We start from the raw sequence: 21,382 nt of genomic DNA on the forward strand, positions 1-21,382 counted from the left end.
CTTCGGCCTCGTCCCTCCTTTCTTCCTAAAGTGGTGACTCCATTTCACCTTGGGCAGTCTGTCACCTTGCCCACCTTCTTTCCGCCTCCGCATCCTTCCAAAGAGGAAGAGAGGCTCCACCGTCTAGACCCAAAACGTGCGCTCTCCTTTTATCTGGACCGCACAAAACAGTTCCGGGTGGACGACCAGCTTTTTGTTGGGTACGTGGGCGCTAAGAAGGAGAAAGCTGTGCACAAACGGACCATCTCTCGGTGGGTCGTTTTGTGTATAAAAATTTGCTATTCCTTGGCTAAAAAGGACCCTCCTGTTGGGCTGCGCGCCCATTCTACTCGGGCCACGGCGGCTACTACTGCCTTGGGACGGGGAGTCCCTTTGCAGGACATCTGTCAGGCGGCAACGTGGGCTTCGCTACACACGTTTGCCAGGCATTATTGCCTTGACAGCCAAGTCCGGAGGGATGGCTTCTTTGGCCGTTCTGTCCTCCAGGACTTTCTGGTGTGATCTTGGTTCGCAGACCCACCACCGGGGATGGTATTGCTTGGGTATCTATTCTAAGGTGAGGAATCTAACTAACGTGTTTCTTTCAGATGAACAAGTTACTTACCTTCGGTAACGATGTATCTGTAAGAAACATTAGTTAGTTAGATTCCTCACTGACCCTCCCATCCTCCCCGTTCTGCGAACTGACATCTAGGGTTAAGGTTGTCCTTTCAGGCCCCTAGATTTTATTTTTGGCACCAGTGTCGGTCTTTGCATGGCTCTGCGTTCCTGGCGCGGAAGGCTATGTACAAGAACTGACGTCAGCGCGCGAGGGCGGCGTCTAAGTACTCCGACGACGTCATCCCGGCGCACGACGCCGACGACGGACGCGGAGCCGCAGACGACGCCTAGCGACGCGCAAGGGGTATTGCTGACGAAAAATCTTCCGGATACAGTCTGACGCCTGGGGATATTCTAAGGTGAGGAATCTAACTAACTAATGTTTCTTACAGATACATCGTTACCGAAGGTAAGTAACTTGTTCTTCTGTGCCTGGTTCCGTCTCCTGTATACGAACTCACTAGCCAGAGTGAGGGTGAATGGAGTGGTAGTGCACCCAGTAGCCCCTCATAAGGGTACAAGACAGGGCTGTCCGCTCTCCCCCATGCTTTTTGCATTGGCATTAGAACCCCTGGCAGCGTGGGTCAGAGGTGACACACTGATATGGGGCATACCGGAGGGGATGGATGGGATGAGAAAATATCACTATATGCGGACACAAACCTAAAGTCATCGTCAGCCGAATACTCCATATATTTCAATTATTTTGGGGAAACTCAGGATACCAGATACATTGGGACAAATCCTTTCTCTGTGTGCTTGCTGGCACCAAACCGGCTTTGCTATCCAGTGCACAAACCCTAGTACTGAAGACAAATCCAGTTATGTAGGAATTATCCTCTCAAGGACAGATACTGAATGCCTGGAAGACAACTTATTCTCTCAACTACATGGGCTCCGAAGAGATGTGGACGACTGGAGACAGCTACCATTGTCTCTCAATGAGCGATCGCACTGTTTAAAATGATGGTGCTACCACGTTTAGTCCATGTTTTACAGAATACGTCATGTAGGGTGCCACCAGACTTCTTTCAAAAAGTTGAAAGCAAAATCAGACTGCTTTTCTGGGATGGGGGAAGCCCTAGAATAGCCCTACACAAACTAGAGAGGGGAGTGTTTGAGGGCGGACGGCTATTACCGACATCAAAGAATACTACTGGGTAGCACAACTGGTCACAATTAATGCATGGGTGTTTGTGGGACGGGATGAACCTGCCTACAGGGTAGATCACCAGTCGATGGGACAGAGAGGATATCCTGCGGCACTTTAGCATAAACGGATGGAGTCCCAATTACCACCACACACACATAAACAGTTATACATATATGGAGGGAAGCAACACAATTCCTGGGCTGGGAAGGAAAGCTTATGGGAAGGACTCCTTTTGTGAGATAGTGACCTCCTAAGAGAAGTCGGGGATTAAAGCGATTCAGTAAGAGTAGACTATTGGGGTTTGACTAGAGGACGTATGGAGGGGACAAAAGGTGATTGATTTTGAAGATTTAAAAATGGAATGCGAAATGCCTGACGCAGAACAATACAGATATATAAAGATATATACAGCTAAAACATGCACTGCAGTGCCACATTCCAGAGGGTGAACACATAGTGGAGTACACACCACTCGAGGACAGGGTATTACTAGATCCCATGGCTGACAAGGCTACTTGCCATATTTAGTTTTGAAAAAACAACAACAATATGCCCATTGGGAACCCTCCCAGAGTTCTGGGAAGCTGAACTGGGCATCATAGAGGATGATGACTGGACAGAGGCTATACAGAGCCCTAAGGAGGTGGCAATACGAGTGCAATTTTGCCTTGTACAATTACAAATTATTCACAGATCCTACATCTCAAGGGCACTTCTGCACCGAATGGTCTGCAGCGACACTGACTTATGTACCTGGGTTGTGGGGAAAGAGGCACTTTTTTCCACATATTATGGGCCTGCCCTCATATTCAGCTGTACTGGCAAGCGATTGTCCGGGTAATGACTGAGGTAGTGGGCCAAGAGGTCCCAGGAGCAGCTAGGTGGCAAATAATATTTTTTAAGGATGAAAGCAGATTGCCTAAATACACAACACTCTGGCTCAAGCTAGCAGACATTGTGGCAAAAAGAAATAAAGCAAGGGTGTGAGGAGCAAACCGCTGAGGGTTACTGAATGGGAGGAAAATCTAGACTGGTGCTGCATGGCTAAAAATTGGTGTACAAAAGCAGGGTGTGCCCAAAGAAGTGGGATAAGATCTGGGGCCGATGGATGGAATATAGAGGTCATTGAGGTTTATGTGCTCATAGAAGTATTGATGGGAGAAAACCACTGCAGAAATGTTTTACTGGGGCACTCCTACAGGGTTAAAGATGGAGTGGAGCTGTGACTAATACTGACTCTGGTAAAGCAATACTATAAGATAGTAAAGGTTGAAGGCGGAAGATGTCGCAGACACTCCTATAGAGACCGTACTCAATTGAAGATTGAATAACTGCTTTGCCAAGCTTTTGTTCAATTAAAAAGCTTGTTCCTCAAGCAACCTGCTGTCTAATCGCCAAGTAGGAACCCTGGGTCAGGGAGAGGTCCACACAAGAGAGCATAACATGGGCAAGTGGTCAGAATATGTTTTTAGCAAATACTCTATTTTGGCTACCGTACTGCACATTTCGTTGCGGGTATAAGGTCTAAAGAGCCGGATCTCGAGATCATGCATACTAGAACAATAGGAGTATACTCCGTCCACTCTGGCCTCAGGGTTTCTCACTCTCCAGAAATCAACAAGTTCCCACTGTGATGCCCAAGAATGCGCCGTTCCCGCCAGCCTACCCGTCGGCGCAGTGGGGGGGTGGTGGGTGTTATCTGTCCAATCCTGGCCCTGTGCAGTTGGAATGGAACTCCAGGTCTTATCCGCATAAGAGCGCCCCTTGAAAAGCAGAGTACGAAGAAGCATAAAGTAGCCCCTGCCATCGACCCTGAAGTGTCCGACAGTCAGTTTCTGTAAGATACGTTTCCTGTGGGAACGCAATACGAACGCTCCAATGCTTCAGATAGTAGAGCACGTTATATCATTTAGAGGGAGAAAAAAGGCCCAGCACATTCTAAGTAATCAGTTTAATATGAGCTGCCATGAGCGAAGGCTGAAAGAGGAGAACCCCGTTCACATCCCTCTCCAGTCGGACTGGACCCAACAGGCAGGTCCAGTCTGACTGGAGAGGGATGTGAACGGCCAGGGAGACTTCCCAAGCAGAGATACACCACTGCAAAGCTGTAACAACAACAAATAGAAACCAAAACCAAAAAAGCACAAAAGGCCCGATTACAGGCCAACTAAGGTCCGAAGGCCAAACCATGTCCATAGCGGAACGATATAAGAAGGTAATACGCAGCTAGCAACAAAACAAGCAAAGTGCAAAGGACTGCACCCGCAAGTCCACCCCTACCCCTACCCCCACCCCTACCCCACCCACCTTGACCACTTTAAGTTTGAAAGGAGCATTAATACAGGAAAAATCTGTCACATCGCCACCACGCCATCACAATGTAAGCAAATCAAGGACACACCCACTAAACAGCTTATCCAGACCAGACTTTAAATGAGATAGTCCACTGTGCGAGTGGTAACCCCCCGTATAGTGTTCTCCAGCCCCGGGATTACCAAGCCCTCCAAATTTGAAGAGAAAAAAGCCTGGTGCTCCAAAGAGGCCCAGCGGGACGTACCTCCACTGGTTCCCAGCGAAGCGGCTGTTTCTATTGCCCTAGATCTTTTCAGTGCCACTTGCGATTTCAAAAATTGGGATATACCCCTGCATCGTAACCACCGTGTCTGCGGGCACGGGGGATGCCGCTGGTCTTGCACATTAGTGCTACACAAACAATTGATGGACCGAACTGCCAAGCCAGGTCCTCCCTGGACCAGAAACCAGCATCCTGGGACCAGTTTCTGGGTATTACTTTGCTCACTGTGCCACTGGATTCAAGCTAGCCTGGCTGACGTGTCCATTCCAGGGAGGACCTGGTTTGGCAGATCGGTCTGGACTGTTCCTATGTTGCACAGGGTCAAGACTGATTTGCATATGGCTGGGTGTAAACTGGGGTGGCATGGTGAGCAAAAGAATAATGGATTTAACCCATATCTCTTGACTGGGGGTGAATGTATGTTTTATTCAGCATTCCGTCCATCATTTGTTTGCGTAGCACTTTTCACCCTATGTGTGATGAGTATGCCCAGACGTGGGTCCCTTGCTCACTGTGCCACTGGATTCAAGGTAGCCTGGCTAATGAAGAGTAATACCTAGAAACCGGTCCCAGGATGCTTGTTTCCGTTCCAGGGAGGACCTGGCTTTGCAGTTCGGTCTGGACTGTTCCAATGGAGCACAGGGTCAAGACTGATTTGCGTATGGCTGTGTCTAAACTGGGGTGGCATGGTGAGCAAAAGAACGATGGATTTAACCCAGATCTCTTGACTGGGGGTAAATGTATGATTTATTCAGCATTCCATCCATCATTTGTTTGCGTAGGTCTTGCACATTAGGCCGCACCACACCCTCATCATAAAGCTCATTCCAGTCCTATGCCTTTTGGGTCAGTGAAGAAATGTACCTTGTCCTCAGTCTGGATTAGTAGTCGGGCGTGGTATAGCAAGGAGTAAAGTTGGCCCAGGTCCTGCAATTTCCTCTTCACAGCCATGAATAATGCCCTTTGATTCTGGACCTGGAGGGCAAAGCTAGGGTATAGTAACACCATAGCATTATCCACCTCAAATGGGCATTTCCCCACTGTAAGGGATGATCTCTATCACAAAAATGTAGGAGGCAGGCTACGACTGGTCGAAGTGGAACACCAGGGTGGGGCGACTGAGGTGGGACTCTATGTACACAATCCAGGACATAAAACTTGAAGAGGCCCTCCGGGGCAACCACATCCTGCAACCATTCCTCCATGTAAGACATCAAGGAGGCACCCTCCGCACGCTGTGGCAGCCCCACAATGCAGACATGCTTCCGCCGAGCCCTTCCCTCCTGGTCATCAAGGTGGGCCGTCAGACGTTGCATCTGTGCCTCTAGGGCTGCAATGCAAAGATCTGCAGATTGAACTGTCTGAGTAAAAGAATGTGTAGTGCCCTCCACAGCAGTGAGTCTCTCGGCAGGTTTCCAGAAGTCCTTTTGAGGAAGGCCAAGGGCCACCGATATGGCATACATTTTCTTATCCAAGCACTCCCCAGACGCATCTATGGCGGCTAAGAGTTTATCAAATTTGTCATCCATACCTGAGAGGCCGCTTCCACCAGCGCCCTGCTTGATTCCCTCCTTGCAGGTGCCTGATGGTGCATTTTCCATGGCCCGCTGTGTGCACCCAATGCCGACTAGCGGAGGTGAGGGAGGAATAACCAGAAGGATCAGCCACTGACCTCCATAAAGCCCCTCAGCAGCCTCCATTTTGTTGTTGGCCGGAGTTCAGGCATAATGAATGTCTCTAGGGCGTGGACCCATATCACAGTGGCCTAGTGGCCATCCCATGGGCCTTTCCGGGGGCCATAGTTATCCACTTCCACAACCTATGCCCACCATCAGCCAGTGCAGTTCCCCCGGATGCAAGGGAGCGTTGTGCAGATGCCACCAGCCCAGCAAAGCCACCATCTTGGTTCTGCCGGAGGCTGGCCACGATGGAAGCTCCTGGGCGGCAAACTTAAAACTTTTTTTTTTAAAAGGTGGGGGTGGTAGTGATTGCTCTCTGGGGCCTCCCACCCGGGGCAGGAGCTGCTCACTCTTATCCCTGGGGCTGTTGAGGGCCAGCAGTGTCCTCTGGGTCACCAGAAGGTGTGGCACAGCCATCGCTATCCGAGCAGGCCATTATGTTTCTCCTCGGGCTCCAGTGCTGCAGATCTGTCCCGGCCCAGGTCCCAATTAGGGCGCCAACCAAATTCCACATCAGGTGCACAGCACTGAAGAAGGGCGGCACCGCAATAGTTGTGAAGGGCTGTGGACCACGGGCAGTGACGAGCTCACGCCTTCCGCATCTTCAGGCCTTGGTGGATAGCTCTGGCCTCGTGAGCCCTACTAACATAACCAACTTAGTGATCAAACTTAAAGATTTAATAAAACTGGAGTTGATGGTTAACCTTAGCACTTAAAATATTTTATAGGCTGCATGGTTTATTCTTTCTACCTACAAGAACTGTAGGCTTATTCACAGACCTCTTAAATTATTTCTATGTTGCTGCTGACTCAAATAAAATTGACCCAATCTTTTGTTAAGGTTTGTTTTCTCTAAGAAATTGCAAATGTTGATTTGTGTTTTCTTAATAACGTAGCAGTAAAGTCTTTCTGCCATTTGATCCAGTAATGCCATTAACGGAAAGAGCTGCAACTTTCTAATTTGTTTAAGTATCCTTGGCCGACTCCAAATACGATTTCAAGTATGATAAAAGCTTTTTATTGCATAGATAAGAACTATGTAGCTAACATATTGTACGAAATTGGGCTATCATTGACATTTTAGTCATTACATGTTATTAAATTATGTTCCATATATTGAATGAATGCTGTTAATTTCAGTTTCCATGCATTTATTTAATGTTTGAACTGCAGCAGTGTATGCTTTGATATGCTTCTATTGAATTCATAAATATTCTTTAGGTAAAACCACAGTTCCAGGAAATATTAAGGCTGTCAGAAGAAAATGTTGGTGAGTAAAATAAACTATCTTTGCTAGTGACAAATATCACTCTTTATATAAATTATTGCTTCAGAAATATTGCTACAGAGCAACGAAAACATCGATGTTCATATGTATGTGGTAAATATGGGTTGTAATTGCTACTTTGTTCCTCCTGATTCTTAGTTTTGAAATAACGTCAGATATCAATCTTAACACGGAAAGGTTCCATAACCTAAAATTTGCACCATTTAGAGCTACAGGCTGATACAAAGTATAGCCACCGTTAATTGTGCCAGCATATCTGAAAGCTTCACCCCTCCTCCTTTTAGGTTGAGGCCACCAGACAGCTCAGCTATCTGATTGTGAAAATCATATTGTGGGCGTACTAAGAATATAAAGGGGCTTGTAACCCGCCGATTGCTTCTCGTTGGTTGACTTTACTGTCACTCTCATTAGCCTGAATATTGTTCAATGGTTTACTTTTTCCACCTTATGTCGGTCCCTTCCTCTGGAGCATTGATGCCAGTTTACATGTCTTTTGACTGCTTACTTTTAGGGAACTACTTTTTTCTTTTGTCATAAGCACTCCACAAGAGTGTATGTGTTTTCCAGCTGTCTTACTAGTGTGCTTCTCCTTTTTCCTTCATGTTTTGAGTTGCTGACTCTCATCCGTATATTTATCTACTGCTCCACATTGCTTTCTCACTTAGGTGCTTCTCGCTCTCCCATCTCCATGTTGCTTTCTCTCAGATGTTTGCTCCCCAAGGCGCTGTCCACAGTGCTCACTCTCACCCTTTTGCTGTTCCCTGCCAATCCCCCTAACTGTGCCCTCGTGTTGTTTGCCCTTTTAAATTACTGATCCAACTTGGATCGATAAAAAGAAAATCAAAAGCACCTACATCATTTTGTAGGTGCACTCATGCATGTAACTACAATCTGACAAGCGTCATGGATTTTTACCTGTTCTTCTTTAGCCACGCTGCACAGCATAGGGAATACCGTGCGTCAGCAGTTCTTAACCTTTTGACTTCTGTGGCCCCCCACTTGATCATTACTGGAGCCCAGGGATCCCCCAACGAATCGGTATTGGAATTCAGGGACCCCCACTCAGTCATTATTGAAAGGTGGAAACCCTGGATGATTTTAACCACAAAACAATGCACATAAGCAAAAAAAATAATCATGAAACAAGTATACAAATGATAAAATATTTTGTTTAATTCACAAATATATCAAATAAATTACAATTTTCAGTTTATTGAAAAGGTTGGAGCTGTTCTAAATTCAATTGAGGACACTCATCGTCCAGACTATATTCTGGTTGATGCATCTACACTGCTTCCACAAATCAATCTGAAGATACTAACTTAATTTTAGCCTCAAAATTCCTTCGCAATTAGAGAATGATTTAAAATATTTATGTTACATTTCGCTTCTTTATGTATGTACACTTTATTCATTTGTTAATAATATTTAATTTTGTAAGCAGCCGCAGACTGCCTGAGGAGGCATTGCGGACCACAGTTTAAGAACCACTGCCGTACAGCAGCACTGAAAATCATTGTCAAAGCCAATTGGTCCCATAAGGAAGACCAATTGACTTTGCCAATGCTTGTTTATAGATGACAATCAAGCTAGATCTCTGAACAAAGAGGAGTTGCCATTGCCAGAAAAAGAAATTAGAGTATGCTTTTATTAATGTCCAAGGACAGGAGTGACCAAGGAGTCATTACTCAAGTTCTATATTAAAGAACATTATTCCCGGTGTTTAAGATACTAGTCCTTTTCTGTCTGTGGGTGTATTTTTATTTGAGGAACCTTCCCTACCCCAAGCCCAAGTTTGTTTCTATATGCTTTTACGACTTCACGGCTGATCAAGGAGGTCTCTTTGTATTAAAAAATCATTTTGTATGAATTATGTCAACTCTCATATTGTCAATGTCTAGACTATGCCCTGCTTTGAACAATGTTTTGGGGCACTATAATGTTTCTTCTGTGTTTTGGTAAGAGTGACTTCTTATTGCTGGAATTTAGGTAGATCTATGAAGACTGAAAAATTTGTATATTTCATTAAGTCAGTACCTTATGTTGTGGAGTAAGTACTTCCTGTTGCTGTAGGCCACGACACCACTACTTACGGCTTGAATGTTAGTTGTAGCCACTGTGGTTACCATGCACATTGTGAGTCCGCAGTACCACCTGTAGCCATAGCAGATTCCACTTAGTGTTCACTCCGGCTGTTCTGCACAACTTTTTTTACTGGCTCAGGACATTAAAAGTTGGTCACAGTTTAAGTGGTCTACTGTAGTGAAGGATGTAATCATTTTGACGCTGTCTGAAGCCTGTTTGTGAGAAAGAGCAAGCTGTAAGCTTCATGGCAATAAAGGCTACACACTATCTATTGACAGGTAACTGAAGTGTCTGTTCAGTGAACCCAAACTCCTCCTCTTAAACCAACAGACTGATTTCCATTTTGCTCCATTTAGAAAAAAAGACGGAGGATATTTTGAAAAAAGAAATACCGTGAGCAATGTGCTCATGAAGACTGATTGATTGGGAAAGCTCAGATTCTGTAAAGCCTGCAAGCAGAATCATTAAAAGGGAGTGGAGTCCTGAACATGAAAATAATACATTCACTATGAATCATCATATCGCAAAACGCTCCTAAGGATCCCAATGCTAGTGAAGGCCAAGAAACGTTTCCGCTATGTCACATGAGGATCTAAAATGATGGATGATAGGAAATGTGTTTGTTTTGCATAATTTCGGCTGTATGGAATGAGATTGATCTTCCAGTGCAACCAGAACTTCAAGTCTTATTAAATAAACGTAGTTAGGAGAAGGCTCCAAGACCATAGAGTTGACTTTTCTTCTCATACCTTAAATCTTGGAAATGTTTCTGCGCTGACCAATAAACAGCAGCAGCAAAAGATGGAAACCTTCTTTCAAATTCAAACAATACTGATTCAAAGAAGGAAACATAAGATTTACTTGACATCCCCATATTTCACATTTACTGTCCTGGTGTTGGCCACCATTATAGCCTTAGAGCCCGCCATAGTTGGATCTACCAGCCATTAAAGGCCCACTCCGGCCTTTAACAAGGGAGTGGTCCTTTAGTGGCCAGTAGGGCCGTCTAGGAGGGCTCTAAGGCTTTAGAACATTTTGCCCCTAGAGGACAGAATGTTCTAATTTGTAAAACTAAGGCCTGACTGAAGAGATTGAAATCCCCATGGGCTCCGTCAAGGCTTTTGTTCACAGCATAAGCTGTGACCAAACATTGAAATGTTGGAGCTCCGGGCTTGTACTAGCTATATCTGAAAGAAACACGTTAGTTAGATTCCTCACCTTAGAATATCCCCAGGCGTCAGACTGGATCCGGAAGATTTTTCGTCAGCAATACCCCTTGCGCGTCGCTAGGCGTCGTCTGCGGCTCCGCGTCCGTCGTCGGCGTCGTGCGCCGGGATGACGTCGTCGGAGTACTTAGACGCCGCCCTCGCGCGCTGACGTCAGTTCTTCTTTTTTCCGCGCCAGTAAGCGCAGATCCGGGAGAGCTACCCCTTTTAGTCTTTTTTGACTAACTCTTTTTGATCATTTTTGATCCCTGTCTGTCGACATCTGGTGCCGGTAGGATGCCTGGGTTCAAGGCTTGTGAAGACTGTCATCGACTGATGTCGGTGACCGATCACCACCGCCGGTGCCTCTATTGCTTAGGCCTCGACCACGACGCGGAGTCGTGCAACGACTGCCAGGCCCTGACTTCGAAGGCTAGGCGGGAGCGGTCCCGCAAGCTTCTCGAGCTTCGCCACTCGGCTCCGCGTCGTGCGCGATCCCGGTCCAGGAGGAGGTCCAAGGATCGCTCGCGGAGCCCTAGCCGACGCCACCATCGATCGTCGGGCTCCAAGTCGTCGGGTAAGTCCAAGCACTCGAAGAAGTCCAAGAGGCGACATCGCTCTTCGGACTCCCCTCGCCGGTCGCGTGACTCGGCCGAGGGTCCAAGTGGTTCCACCCCCGCGGCTCCGGCGGAGCCGCAGGTGCCGCGTCCGCCCCCATACCTTCCGGTCCCTGGGGCTGACGCGGCGCCGGCGGAGATCAGCGCCTTCCTCTCGGCCATGAGGAGCCTGGCCCCGCCGTCGACGCCCGCTGGCGCGCCTTCGGGCCCCGCGGGCTCGACTGGGCGACCTCGCGTGCCGGCGGCTCCGGCCCCGGCGCCGTCGACGACTCCGGTCTCGACGCCGCAGGTCCCCGCGGGGCCCATGCCTGGGCCCCAGTCGACGCCGGTTGACCTTGTCACTCCTCCACCGGCGCCGACGCCTGAACCACCGACGCCGTCACCGGCGCCGCCGACGCCGACGCCTGTGACGCCGACGCCCCAGTTTAGCCCTCATCCGGACCCGACGCCGGCACGGCGTCCGCCGACGCCGCATCCGACGCCGCTAGAGACCTACCATCTCTACAGTCCGGTTCCGATCATTCCTCCTGTTTATCAGGAATCGGAAGAAGGGGGCGACTGGGAGGGGTTCGAGGACCCTCTGGCTGTTCAGTCACAGCTTTCTCAGGACTGGGCAGATGAACTGGGGGAGGCCAGCGGGCTGGACACCTCGCCAGACGCTGGATTCACTTCTCCTCCGACCGTGGCTTCGGAGGAGGGTGCAGCATTTTCTGTGGTGCTGCGCAAGGCGGCTGAGGCCCTTGGGCTCGAGTTGCCTGCCGTGGCTGTGAGGACCAACATCCTCACTGAGGTGCTTCAAACCTCAGCAAGCTCCACTGAGCCTCTGCTGCCGTTTAACGAGGCCCTCACTGACGTTCTGCAGGGCACCTGGTCCAAGCCCTCCACAGTTCCTCCTGTGGATAGGAACGTTGCCAGGCGCCACCGCCCTGCTCCGGGCGACCCCAGCTTCCTGTCCCAACACCCCACCCCCGAGAGTCTGGTTATCCAGGCCTCTACTTCCCAATCCTCCTTCCCGACCGCTCCGCCGGACCGGGATTCCAAGAGACTCGAGCAGTTTGGCAAGAAACTGTTCTCGTCCCTTAGTTTGGGCCTGCGGTCCTTAAATACCGCCTGTCTCTTGGACCGTTATTCCCATTCCCTGTGGGATACGGTGGAGGACGTGCTGCCCCTGTGTCCGGAGGAGGTCCGGCCACGTCTTTCCCAGGCTCTGGCCGATGGGAGGGATGCAGCACGGCACGCCATAAGATGTGGGCTTGACACCACGGACTCGCTAGGTCGGGCGATTTCCACCACGGTGGCGCTCCGCCGCCACGCCTGGATGCGGTCCACGTCATTTTCCGGGGATGTCCAGAACACCCTCATGGACATGCCCTTTGATGGCACTCGCCTGTTTGGTGAGAAGGCGGACAGTGCGCTGAACCGCTTTAAGGACTCCCGGGCTACGGCCAAGTCCTTGGGCCTCTCGGCTCCGCGGGCGCACACCTCCGCTTTTCGCCCCTTTCGTGGCCAAGGAAGGGGCGCCTCCTCACGTCCGCAGAGCCACCAGCCGCAGAACCAACCTGCGCGCGGTCGCGGACGTGGCTTCCGCCGTGGCGGAAATGGAGGCCGACGTGGTCAGCCCACATCCACCCCGGCAGCATCCGCCTCAAAGCCTTCCTAGTCCGAGCTTTCAGGCCCATACCACGCCAGTGGGCGGCAGAGTTCGCCATCACCTGCTCCACTGGCGGTCCATGACATCGGACAGGTGGGTGCTGCAAATCGTCCGAAGGGGCTACTCCCTCCCCTTCGAGACGACCCCTCCAGCCATGCCACCACAGCACCACCGTATCTCGGGGGATCATTTGGATCTTCTCCGCGAGGAAGTTTCGGCTCTCTTGGCCAAGGGGGCCGTCGAGCGCGTTCCGAGTCCAGAAGTAGGTCGTGGTTGTTATTCCCACTACTTTCTGGTTCCCAAGAAGGGCAAGGGGGGCCTGCGCCCTATCTTGGACCTCCGGAACGTCAATGCCTTCCTCCGAAAGGAAAGGTTCAAGATGCTAACGTTGGCTCAGGTTTTAGCTGCCCTAGACCCTGGAGACTGGATGGTAGCGTTGGACTTGCAGGACGCATATTTCCATATCCCCGTCCTGCCGGCCCACCGGCGTTACCTGCGGTTCACGGTGGGCCAAGAGCACTTTCAGTTTACCGTGCTCCCCTTCGGCCTCACCAGTGCCCCTCGGGTGTTCACGAAAGTGATGGCGGTGGTCGCAGCTCATCTGCGCAGATCAGGGGTCCCAGTCTTCCCCTATCTCGACGACTGGTTGTTGAAGGCGGGCTCGCCCCAGGCAGTCGTCTCCCACCTCCAGACTACGGCGGATCTCCTGCATTTGCTGGGGTTTTCCATCAACGTGCCGAAGTCACACTTGAGTCCCTCTCAGAAGCTCCTCTTCATCGGAGCGGTTCTCGATTCGGCGCAGTTCCGGGTCCATCCACCGGAACAGCGGGTCCGGGATATACAGGCCCTGATTCCCATCTTTCGGCCTCTATCCCGGGTTTCGGTCAGGCTAGTGTTGCGGCTTCTGGGGCTGATGGCCTCCTGCATCCTACTAGTGCATCACGCCAGGCGGCGCATGCGGGCTCTGCAGTGGGACCTGAAGTTTCAGTGGGCCCAGCATCACGGCAACCTGTCCGACCATGTCTTGATCTCGGAGGGCACTGCACAGCAGTTGCAGTGGTGGCTCACGGACCGCGAGTGGGTCAAGGGCAAGAGCCTCTCCCTTCCCCAACCGGAGCATGTCGTAGTGACGGATGCGTCCCTCCTGGGTTGGGGTGGCCATATGGGAGAGGCGGAGATCAGAGGCCTCTGGTCTCCGGCGGAGTCTCGTCTCCACATCAACCTGTTGGAGTTGAGAGCGATCCGGCTTGCACTGAAAGCCTTCCTTCCCTCTGTCAGGGGAAGTGTCGTGCAGGTGTTCACGGACAACACCACCGCCATGTGGTACTGCAACAAACAGGGCGGGGTGGGGTCGTGGACCCTTTGTCAGGAGGCTCTGCGCCTCTGGACATGGCTGGAACACCAGGGCGTCACCCTGGTGGTTCAACATCTGGCGGGCTCTCTGAACGCCAGAGCAGACGAACTCAGCCGCCGGTGCATGATGGATCACGAATGGCGTCTGAACTCCGAAGTGGTGCAAGGCCTCTTTCAGCAGTGGGGAGAGCCTTGGTTAGATCTATTCGCCACCGAAGAGAACGCGCAATGTCAGCAGTTCTGCGCGTTGGAATTTCCAAGGCGGCACTCGCTCGGCGACGCTTTTCGTCACGAGTGGAGTTGCGGTCTGTTGTACGCCTTTCCGCCTATACCACTTCTGCCCAGAGTGCTGAAGAAGATCAGGCGCGACCGGGCCCAAGTCATCTTGGTGGCTCCGGATTGGGCACGAAGATACTGGTATCCCGAGCTACTCAGTCTGTTGACCGATCCCCCGATACGTCTGCCCCTTCGGGAGGATCTTCTGTCGCAGCAGCAGGGGACGGTCCTCCACCCGAACCTGTCCAGCCTCCACCTCCATGCGTGGAGATTGAGCGGCGGCAGTTGATGCCATTTGACTTGCCTCCTGAAGTCTGTGATATCATTCTGGCAGCCAGGCGTCCCTCCACAAAGTCGGTATACGCCTGCCGGTGGAACAAATTTGTGGCATGGTGCACAGCAAAGGCTGTGGATCCCCTTTCCGCCCCTCTTTCTGAGGTTCTCCTCTTCCTTCTTTCTCTGGCCCGGCAGGGCTCTGCCCTGGGCACCCTGAAAGGTTATCTTGCTGCCATCTCCGCCTTCTTGCGGCTTCCTGATCAGCCTTCTCTTTTCAAGTCCCCTGTGGTTACACGCTTTCTCAAAGGCATTACACACACGTTCCCTCCTGTCCCTTTTGTAATGCCTCAGTGGGACTTGAATCTGGTTTTGACATTCCTGATGTGCGCTCCCTTCGAGCCTCTTCACAATTGCCCTCTTCGTCTTCTAACTCTAAAGACTGCTTTTCTGGTAGCCATCACCTCGGCTAGACGGGTGAGTGAGCTCCAGGCTTTATCTTCAAAGCCTCCTTTTCTATCTGTTCATCCGGACAAGGTTGTCCTTCGGCCTCGTCCCTCTTTTCTTCCTAAAGTGGTGACTCCATTTCACCTTGGGCAGTCTGTCACCTTGCCCACCTTCTTTCCGCCTCCGCATCCTTCCAAAGAGGAAGAGAGGCTCCACCGTCTGGACCCAAAACGTGCGCTCTCCTTCTATCTGGACCGCACAAAACAGTTCCGGGTGGACGACCAGCTTTTTGTTGGGTACGTGGGCGCTAAGAAGGGGAAAGCTGTGCACAAACGAACCATCTCTCGGTGGGTCGTTTTGTGTATAAAAATCTGCTATTCCTTGGCTAAAAAGGACCCTCCTGTTGGGCTGCGCGCCCATTCTACTCGGGCCACGGCGGCTACTACTGCCTTGGGACGGGGAGTCCCTTTGCAGGACATCTGTCAGGCGGCGACGTGGGCTTCTCTACACACGTTTGCCAGGCATTATTGCCTTGACAGCCAAGTCCGGAGGGATGGCTTCTTTGGCCGTTCTGTCCTCCAGGACTTTCTGGTGTGATCTTGGTTCGCAGACCCACCACCGGGGATGGTATTGCTTGGGTATCTATTCTAAGGTGAGGAATCTAACTAACGTGTTTCTTTCAGATGAACAAGTTACTAACCTTCGGTAACGATGTATCTGTAAGAAACATTAGTTAGTTAGATTCCTCACCGACCCACCCATCCTCCCCGTTCTGCGAACTGACATCTAGGGTTAAGGTTGTCCTTTCAGGCCCCTAGATTTTATTTTTGGCACCAGTGTCGGTCTTTGCATGGCTCTGCGTTCCTGGCGCGGAAGGCTATGTACAAGAACTGACGTCAGCGCGCGAGGGCGGCGTCTAAGTACTCCGACGACGTCATCCCGGCGCACGACGCCGACGACGGACGCGGAGCCGCAGACGACGCCTAGCGACGCGCAAGGGGTATTGCTGACGAAAAATCTTCCGGATCCAGTCTGACGCCTGGGGATATTCTAAGGTGAGGAATCTAACTAACTAATGTTTCTTACAGATACATCGTTACCGAAGGTTAGTAACTTGTTCTATAAGCCCAGAGTACTCCATTGTTTTCAATGGAGCTCCCAACATTCCAATGTTCTAATATTAATAATATGATAAACTTAATACTGCTAATTGAACGCCTTTATAGTAGTTTATTAAACCTGGCCTTAAAAACAGAGGATTGTAATAAATATACATAATGGGAAGCCTGCTCCAATAGCAATATCGGTCTGATAATTATGGCTGTGATTGACACTTTTGACATTCATCTGTAATGGGTGACCTCTTTTTGAGCCTTGTTTTCTTTAATAAAAACAACATGCAACAGGATAGTGTCTGAACTAGTTTCTTTGCACCAACACCCTTTTGATATTCTGTGCCATAGTGCACACTGTATTTTCCGTGTGGAGTATGTTCTGCTTGGGTTTTCGGATCAGATAGAACCCGCTCAGCAGAGCCTCTCTAACCCAAACCAGAACGTTACCCCCTCCCTAGGGCCTATTCACACCTAAATAACCACATATATGTACCACCTAAGGACAGGGAATTCCTACTATATATATCAAGACCTACAAGTCACAGCCTCGCGGTCCCAAACGGACCCAGGACTTCCTGCCCAGACGGCAGCCACAGACTTCCTGCCCAGACGGCAGTCACAGCCTCGCGGTCCCAAATGGACCCAGGACTTCCTGCCCAGACGGCAGCCACAGCCTCGCGGTCCCAAATGGACCCAGGACTTCCTGCCCAGACGGCAGCCACAGCCTCGCGGTCCCAAACGGACCCAGGACTTCCTGCCCAGACGGCAGCCACAGCCTCGCGGTCCCAAATGGACCCAGGACTTCCTGCCCAGACGGCAGCCACAGCCTCGCGGTCCCAAACGGACCCAGGACTTCCTGCCCAGACGGCAGCCACAGCCTCGCGGTCCCAAACGGACCCAGGACTTCCTGCCCAGACGGCAGCCTTAGACAAGTCACAGCCTCGCGGTCCCAAACGGACCCAGGACTTCCTGCCCACACGGCAGCCACAGACTTCCTGCCCAGACGGCAGTCACAGCCTCGCGGTCCCAAACGGACCCAGGACTTCCTGCCCAGACGGCAGCCTTAACACGAGTTCATCCTATAATTACCACGACATAATCAGTGTTACTATATATCAGATCACACAAAGACAGCTAGTTGAGCACAACTTGTTCCCCAGTTCGAAGGGCTCCTTTCTCCCTTATTCAGTTACCACCTACCTGATCAGGATTAACATCTGTCCATGTCAAGTCACAGCTGACTAGAAGAATAGGTTACCCTCTTACACAAGAACACGTAGCACATATTGCTTTACTACTTTATTTAGTTATTACATACACACTCACGGAACATAATACATATCACATATCCTGCAAAGAAAAGTGAAAGATTGAGTTGTACACTCTAATAGTAAGGGGTTGACATCACCTTGGTCGTATGTAGCCTGCACTCAATGGTCATCTAGGTTCCCTTCTCGTCTGCGCCTCGGCTTCGCCTGGAAGTCACACCTCCGCAATCACGGGTTTACTCCCGTCTCCCTCTCCGAGTCACTGGGACGTCTTCCTCATCGGCTACTCTCTTCTCTTTGGAATATCTATTTCTCGGTTTTTCTCCACCTCCAAGTTTGTCATCTGTCTTCCCTGGAATAAGTAGCAGCTTTACTACTAACGGCCAGGTGCCGCCCATGGACTAGAAGCAAGTGCCAGTATCTGCCTCAAACTTTCACTAATATAGATGTGCATTTCCTCATGGAAAATTCCAGCCCGTAACCTGCCGCCCACCAAATTCTTGTACCTCCCCGTGCCAAGGACACGTTCCCAGCCGGCCGGCCTGATGTAGTGTCTTCGGCATGAAGAAAAATACAATCCTTCGATAAGGGCCGGCCTGAACCGGTTCTCTCCAAGCGATTAACACCTCCTAACTAAAACACTGCCTATGACCTAGAAACATCCCAAGCTGCCAGAGCAGGAGGAAAGATGGAGTCTCTCCCGTTTAAGGCCTACCAGGCCTGAATTCAGCACGGCTCCATGAAATACCCTCACTACAGAACAGATTACCCCTAATGCTAACGAATCTATCCCCTAGGATGTATATGCAAACCCTGATCTATGGGGAAGAACACAGGATCATGTCGAAGTGCCTAATAAATAGGCTCTATGCACTACTCTAACCCTTAGACTTGAATGGGAAGAGACTGAAGTCACCTAAATCACCCTTCAACACAATAGGACCGGAAAAATCGAGCAGTACATTTCACCCTTGACTTCAGTCTATTATACATTCATTAAATGGAGCTAACATCTGTGGAAGAATAATATGAAACAAAGCTAACTGATCTATGTCTAGTACCAAGTATGCAGAATTGAAATAATGAAGGAATACACTGAATAAAGCAACAGATAGAAATCAAAACAGCAACAGCAATCAAAATACCACCTAATATTTGGCGTAGCACGTGTATATCAGGTAACCAATTAAAGAGCCAGTCAAACCAGCCCTGGTCAATGTGTTTTCTAACTTCTTCTGTTAAGTCACGCAACTTGTCGATGTGAGCACGAATGGATTGTGTATGGTCAGACAAGTTAAAACAACAGAGACCTTCGAAGTCCGAGCAATCATGTCCATGTTTAAGCAAAAGATAATCAATGGCTGCTCTATTTTGCAAAATGGCCCTACGTTCACCCTGGGCGTCTAATGGCATGTCAGACAAAATTGTAGAAGTATGATTAATAGATTTCACCATCCAGCAGGCCATTTTCCCAATAGATTTGGCATTATAAACCGCCAAAGCAGGAACACCAATAATTGAAACAGCTAAGCTAAGGTATTCAGACTTGGAATATAAATGCAAAGATGGGTCACAATCCTCCTGTAACATTACAGTATCTCGAAGCACACGAGAGTTGGCATTCGGATGCGATGCGAACATCAACAAACTGAGTCTCGTAATGGCACAAGGGCCTCCGGAAATGTTTGCAGGGACAAATGGCCAGGAAGTATTACCACATGAGAAAAGCCATCCGGCAGGTAGTAACATCGTGCGATAGTGACTGGGGGTAACTACCAAACTATTACAAGTCATATTGTTCTGAACTGAAACACATGTGGCCGGTGTCCTCTGAAGGCACAAAGTCCGTTCGTGAGCTGTAAACGAAGTGGCGCCTTTTAGTTTTAGGCGCAGACATTCAGAGATCGCACTAGGATTACACGTAAGAAAGAAGCACAAATCACCTTGTGTGATATTATAAGTAAGTATTTGGGACTGGATGGGGGTTTGCTCGTTCGGCAATTCAATACATAGGGGGCAATATACATGGGTAGCAAAATCACCCAGGAGAATATTGGGACGGGCCTTCGAGACATTAAAAATATGAGTTAAAGTTTCCAATGAGGCGGGGACAGCAACCAGGCAGGTCGCCAGAATATCATGTACAGATCTCATCGGTGTCAAACAGAAGTGAGGGGCGTCAGTCACCCTCTTAGCAAGTGCGGTCCAAAAGTTCGATGATGAATCCCATGCAGCGAAGGAACGCAACACTCGGGTTCCCAGTTCATCCCGGGTTGATAGGATCCCTCCTTTCTCGTCGTACCAGTCCGAAAACAGTCCGGCTCCGACACATCCTGCAGCAACAATCCAAAGAATGATCTGAAAGAGAACCAAATACAGGCATTAATCATTCTCGTAAATAACATTTATCAGCCGGGACCGCTTCCCAGCTATCTTTCCCTGGTCTCATAACCAAAATGGTATTATCCTGACCGGTGGCAATGACCTCTGCTTGTTCAGGGGGATTCTTAGGCGACTGCACCCAAACTCTGGCCCCAGGATTATCCGTGGAGCCAAAACCTTTCTGGCCACGTACAGTTAGCAACGTTGGAGCAGTGCCTTTCATTAATACACCACTGAAAACAGGCATTATGAGTAATTGAGCCACTCGGTCAGTGCGATGTATCAGTAAGTCAACCTCACTGCTATTCAGCAGGAGCACCTTAATCTCTCCCTGATAATCACTGTCGATAATTCCTCCAAGCACCTGAATGCCTTTTACAGCCAGCCCCGATCTAGGGGCGATCAATCCGAAATTTCCAGGTGGTATCTGAACACCAACACCTGTCTCTATGATGACTCGATCTCTACTTTTTATAACAATGTCATCCATAGCATGCAAGTCTAAACCTGCCGACCCTGGGGTCGCTCTACATGGAGCCAAAGCTCCGGGAGTAATTTCCCAATACATCACAGTTTCTCTGATTTCATTAGGCATAGCCTCAGCATTCGGGGGAAACAAACGCATGAGTGGAGATTCAGCATTTAAAAAAGGACGATTATTCAAAATCAATAGTGCTTGGGGCAAAAAGTCTCGCCAATTTTTATACTTGTCATCCGTTAACTTACGCAGCTGGTCCTTTAGCAGGCCATTCAATCTCTCCACCAGGCCCGAGGCCTGTGGGTAGTAGGGGATATGGAATATCCATTCAATATTGTTTTCCGCACAGAACTCCTGTACCAATCTTCCACGAAAATGGGATGCATTATCAGATTGAATTTGGAATGGCACACCATAGTACATCATAATTAATTCTAATGTTTTAATGGTATTCAATTGGGTAGCTTGCTTACAGGGAAGGGCTACCAGCAGGCCACTGTATGTATCAACAATAGTGCAAACATATTGACAATTCCTACTCATGGGAAGTGGACCAATGTAATCGATCTGCCAAATTTGAGCGGGCAATTTGCCGCGATGTAAATGACCTTTAACAATTTGGGGCACCTTACGCCGTCTGATATGCTGACAAACGGGGCAGTGTAAAATAACATTTTTTTGGTTAAATCTAAGGGAATATGAATTCCTCGATCAGCAGCCCACCTGCTAGTGGCCTTCTCTCCAAAATGTCCTGCCTTCTGGTGTGCCCATTTCGCCAATCCCGCAATATCAGAATCTTGCCTGTCCACCACTGCCTCAGCAATTTTAGACTTCTCATCTGCAATGTTATGAAAAAATTTGTCAAGAGAATCTATCGGGGTGTGAGCGTCCACATGGAAGATTGTAACAGTACTCTGTGGGAGCATCTCCCAAATTT

At 49.6% G+C, this 21,382-nt stretch overlaps 1 protein-coding gene across 7 annotated transcripts in view; it reads left to right on the forward strand.

The window, feature by feature from the left end:
• Positions 1-21,382, forward strand: part of RELCH (RAB11 binding and LisH domain, coiled-coil and HEAT repeat containing) — a 760,620-nt gene that overhangs the window by 495,572 nt on the left and 243,666 nt on the right. For all 7 annotated transcript variants that reach the window (XM_085606887.1, XM_085606888.1, XM_085606890.1 and 4 more), the window contains one exon: positions 7,229-7,277. In XM_085606887.1, coding sequence (XP_085463013.1) covers positions 7,229-7,277 — 49 coding nt within the window. The remainder of the gene's footprint in view (positions 1-7,228; positions 7,278-21,382) is intronic.

This window comes from Triturus cristatus, chromosome 5_2 (genome assembly GCF_964204655.1).
Source record: "Triturus cristatus chromosome 5_2, aTriCri1.1, whole genome shotgun sequence".
Taxonomy (NCBI): Eukaryota; Metazoa; Chordata; class Amphibia; order Caudata; family Salamandridae; genus Triturus; species Triturus cristatus.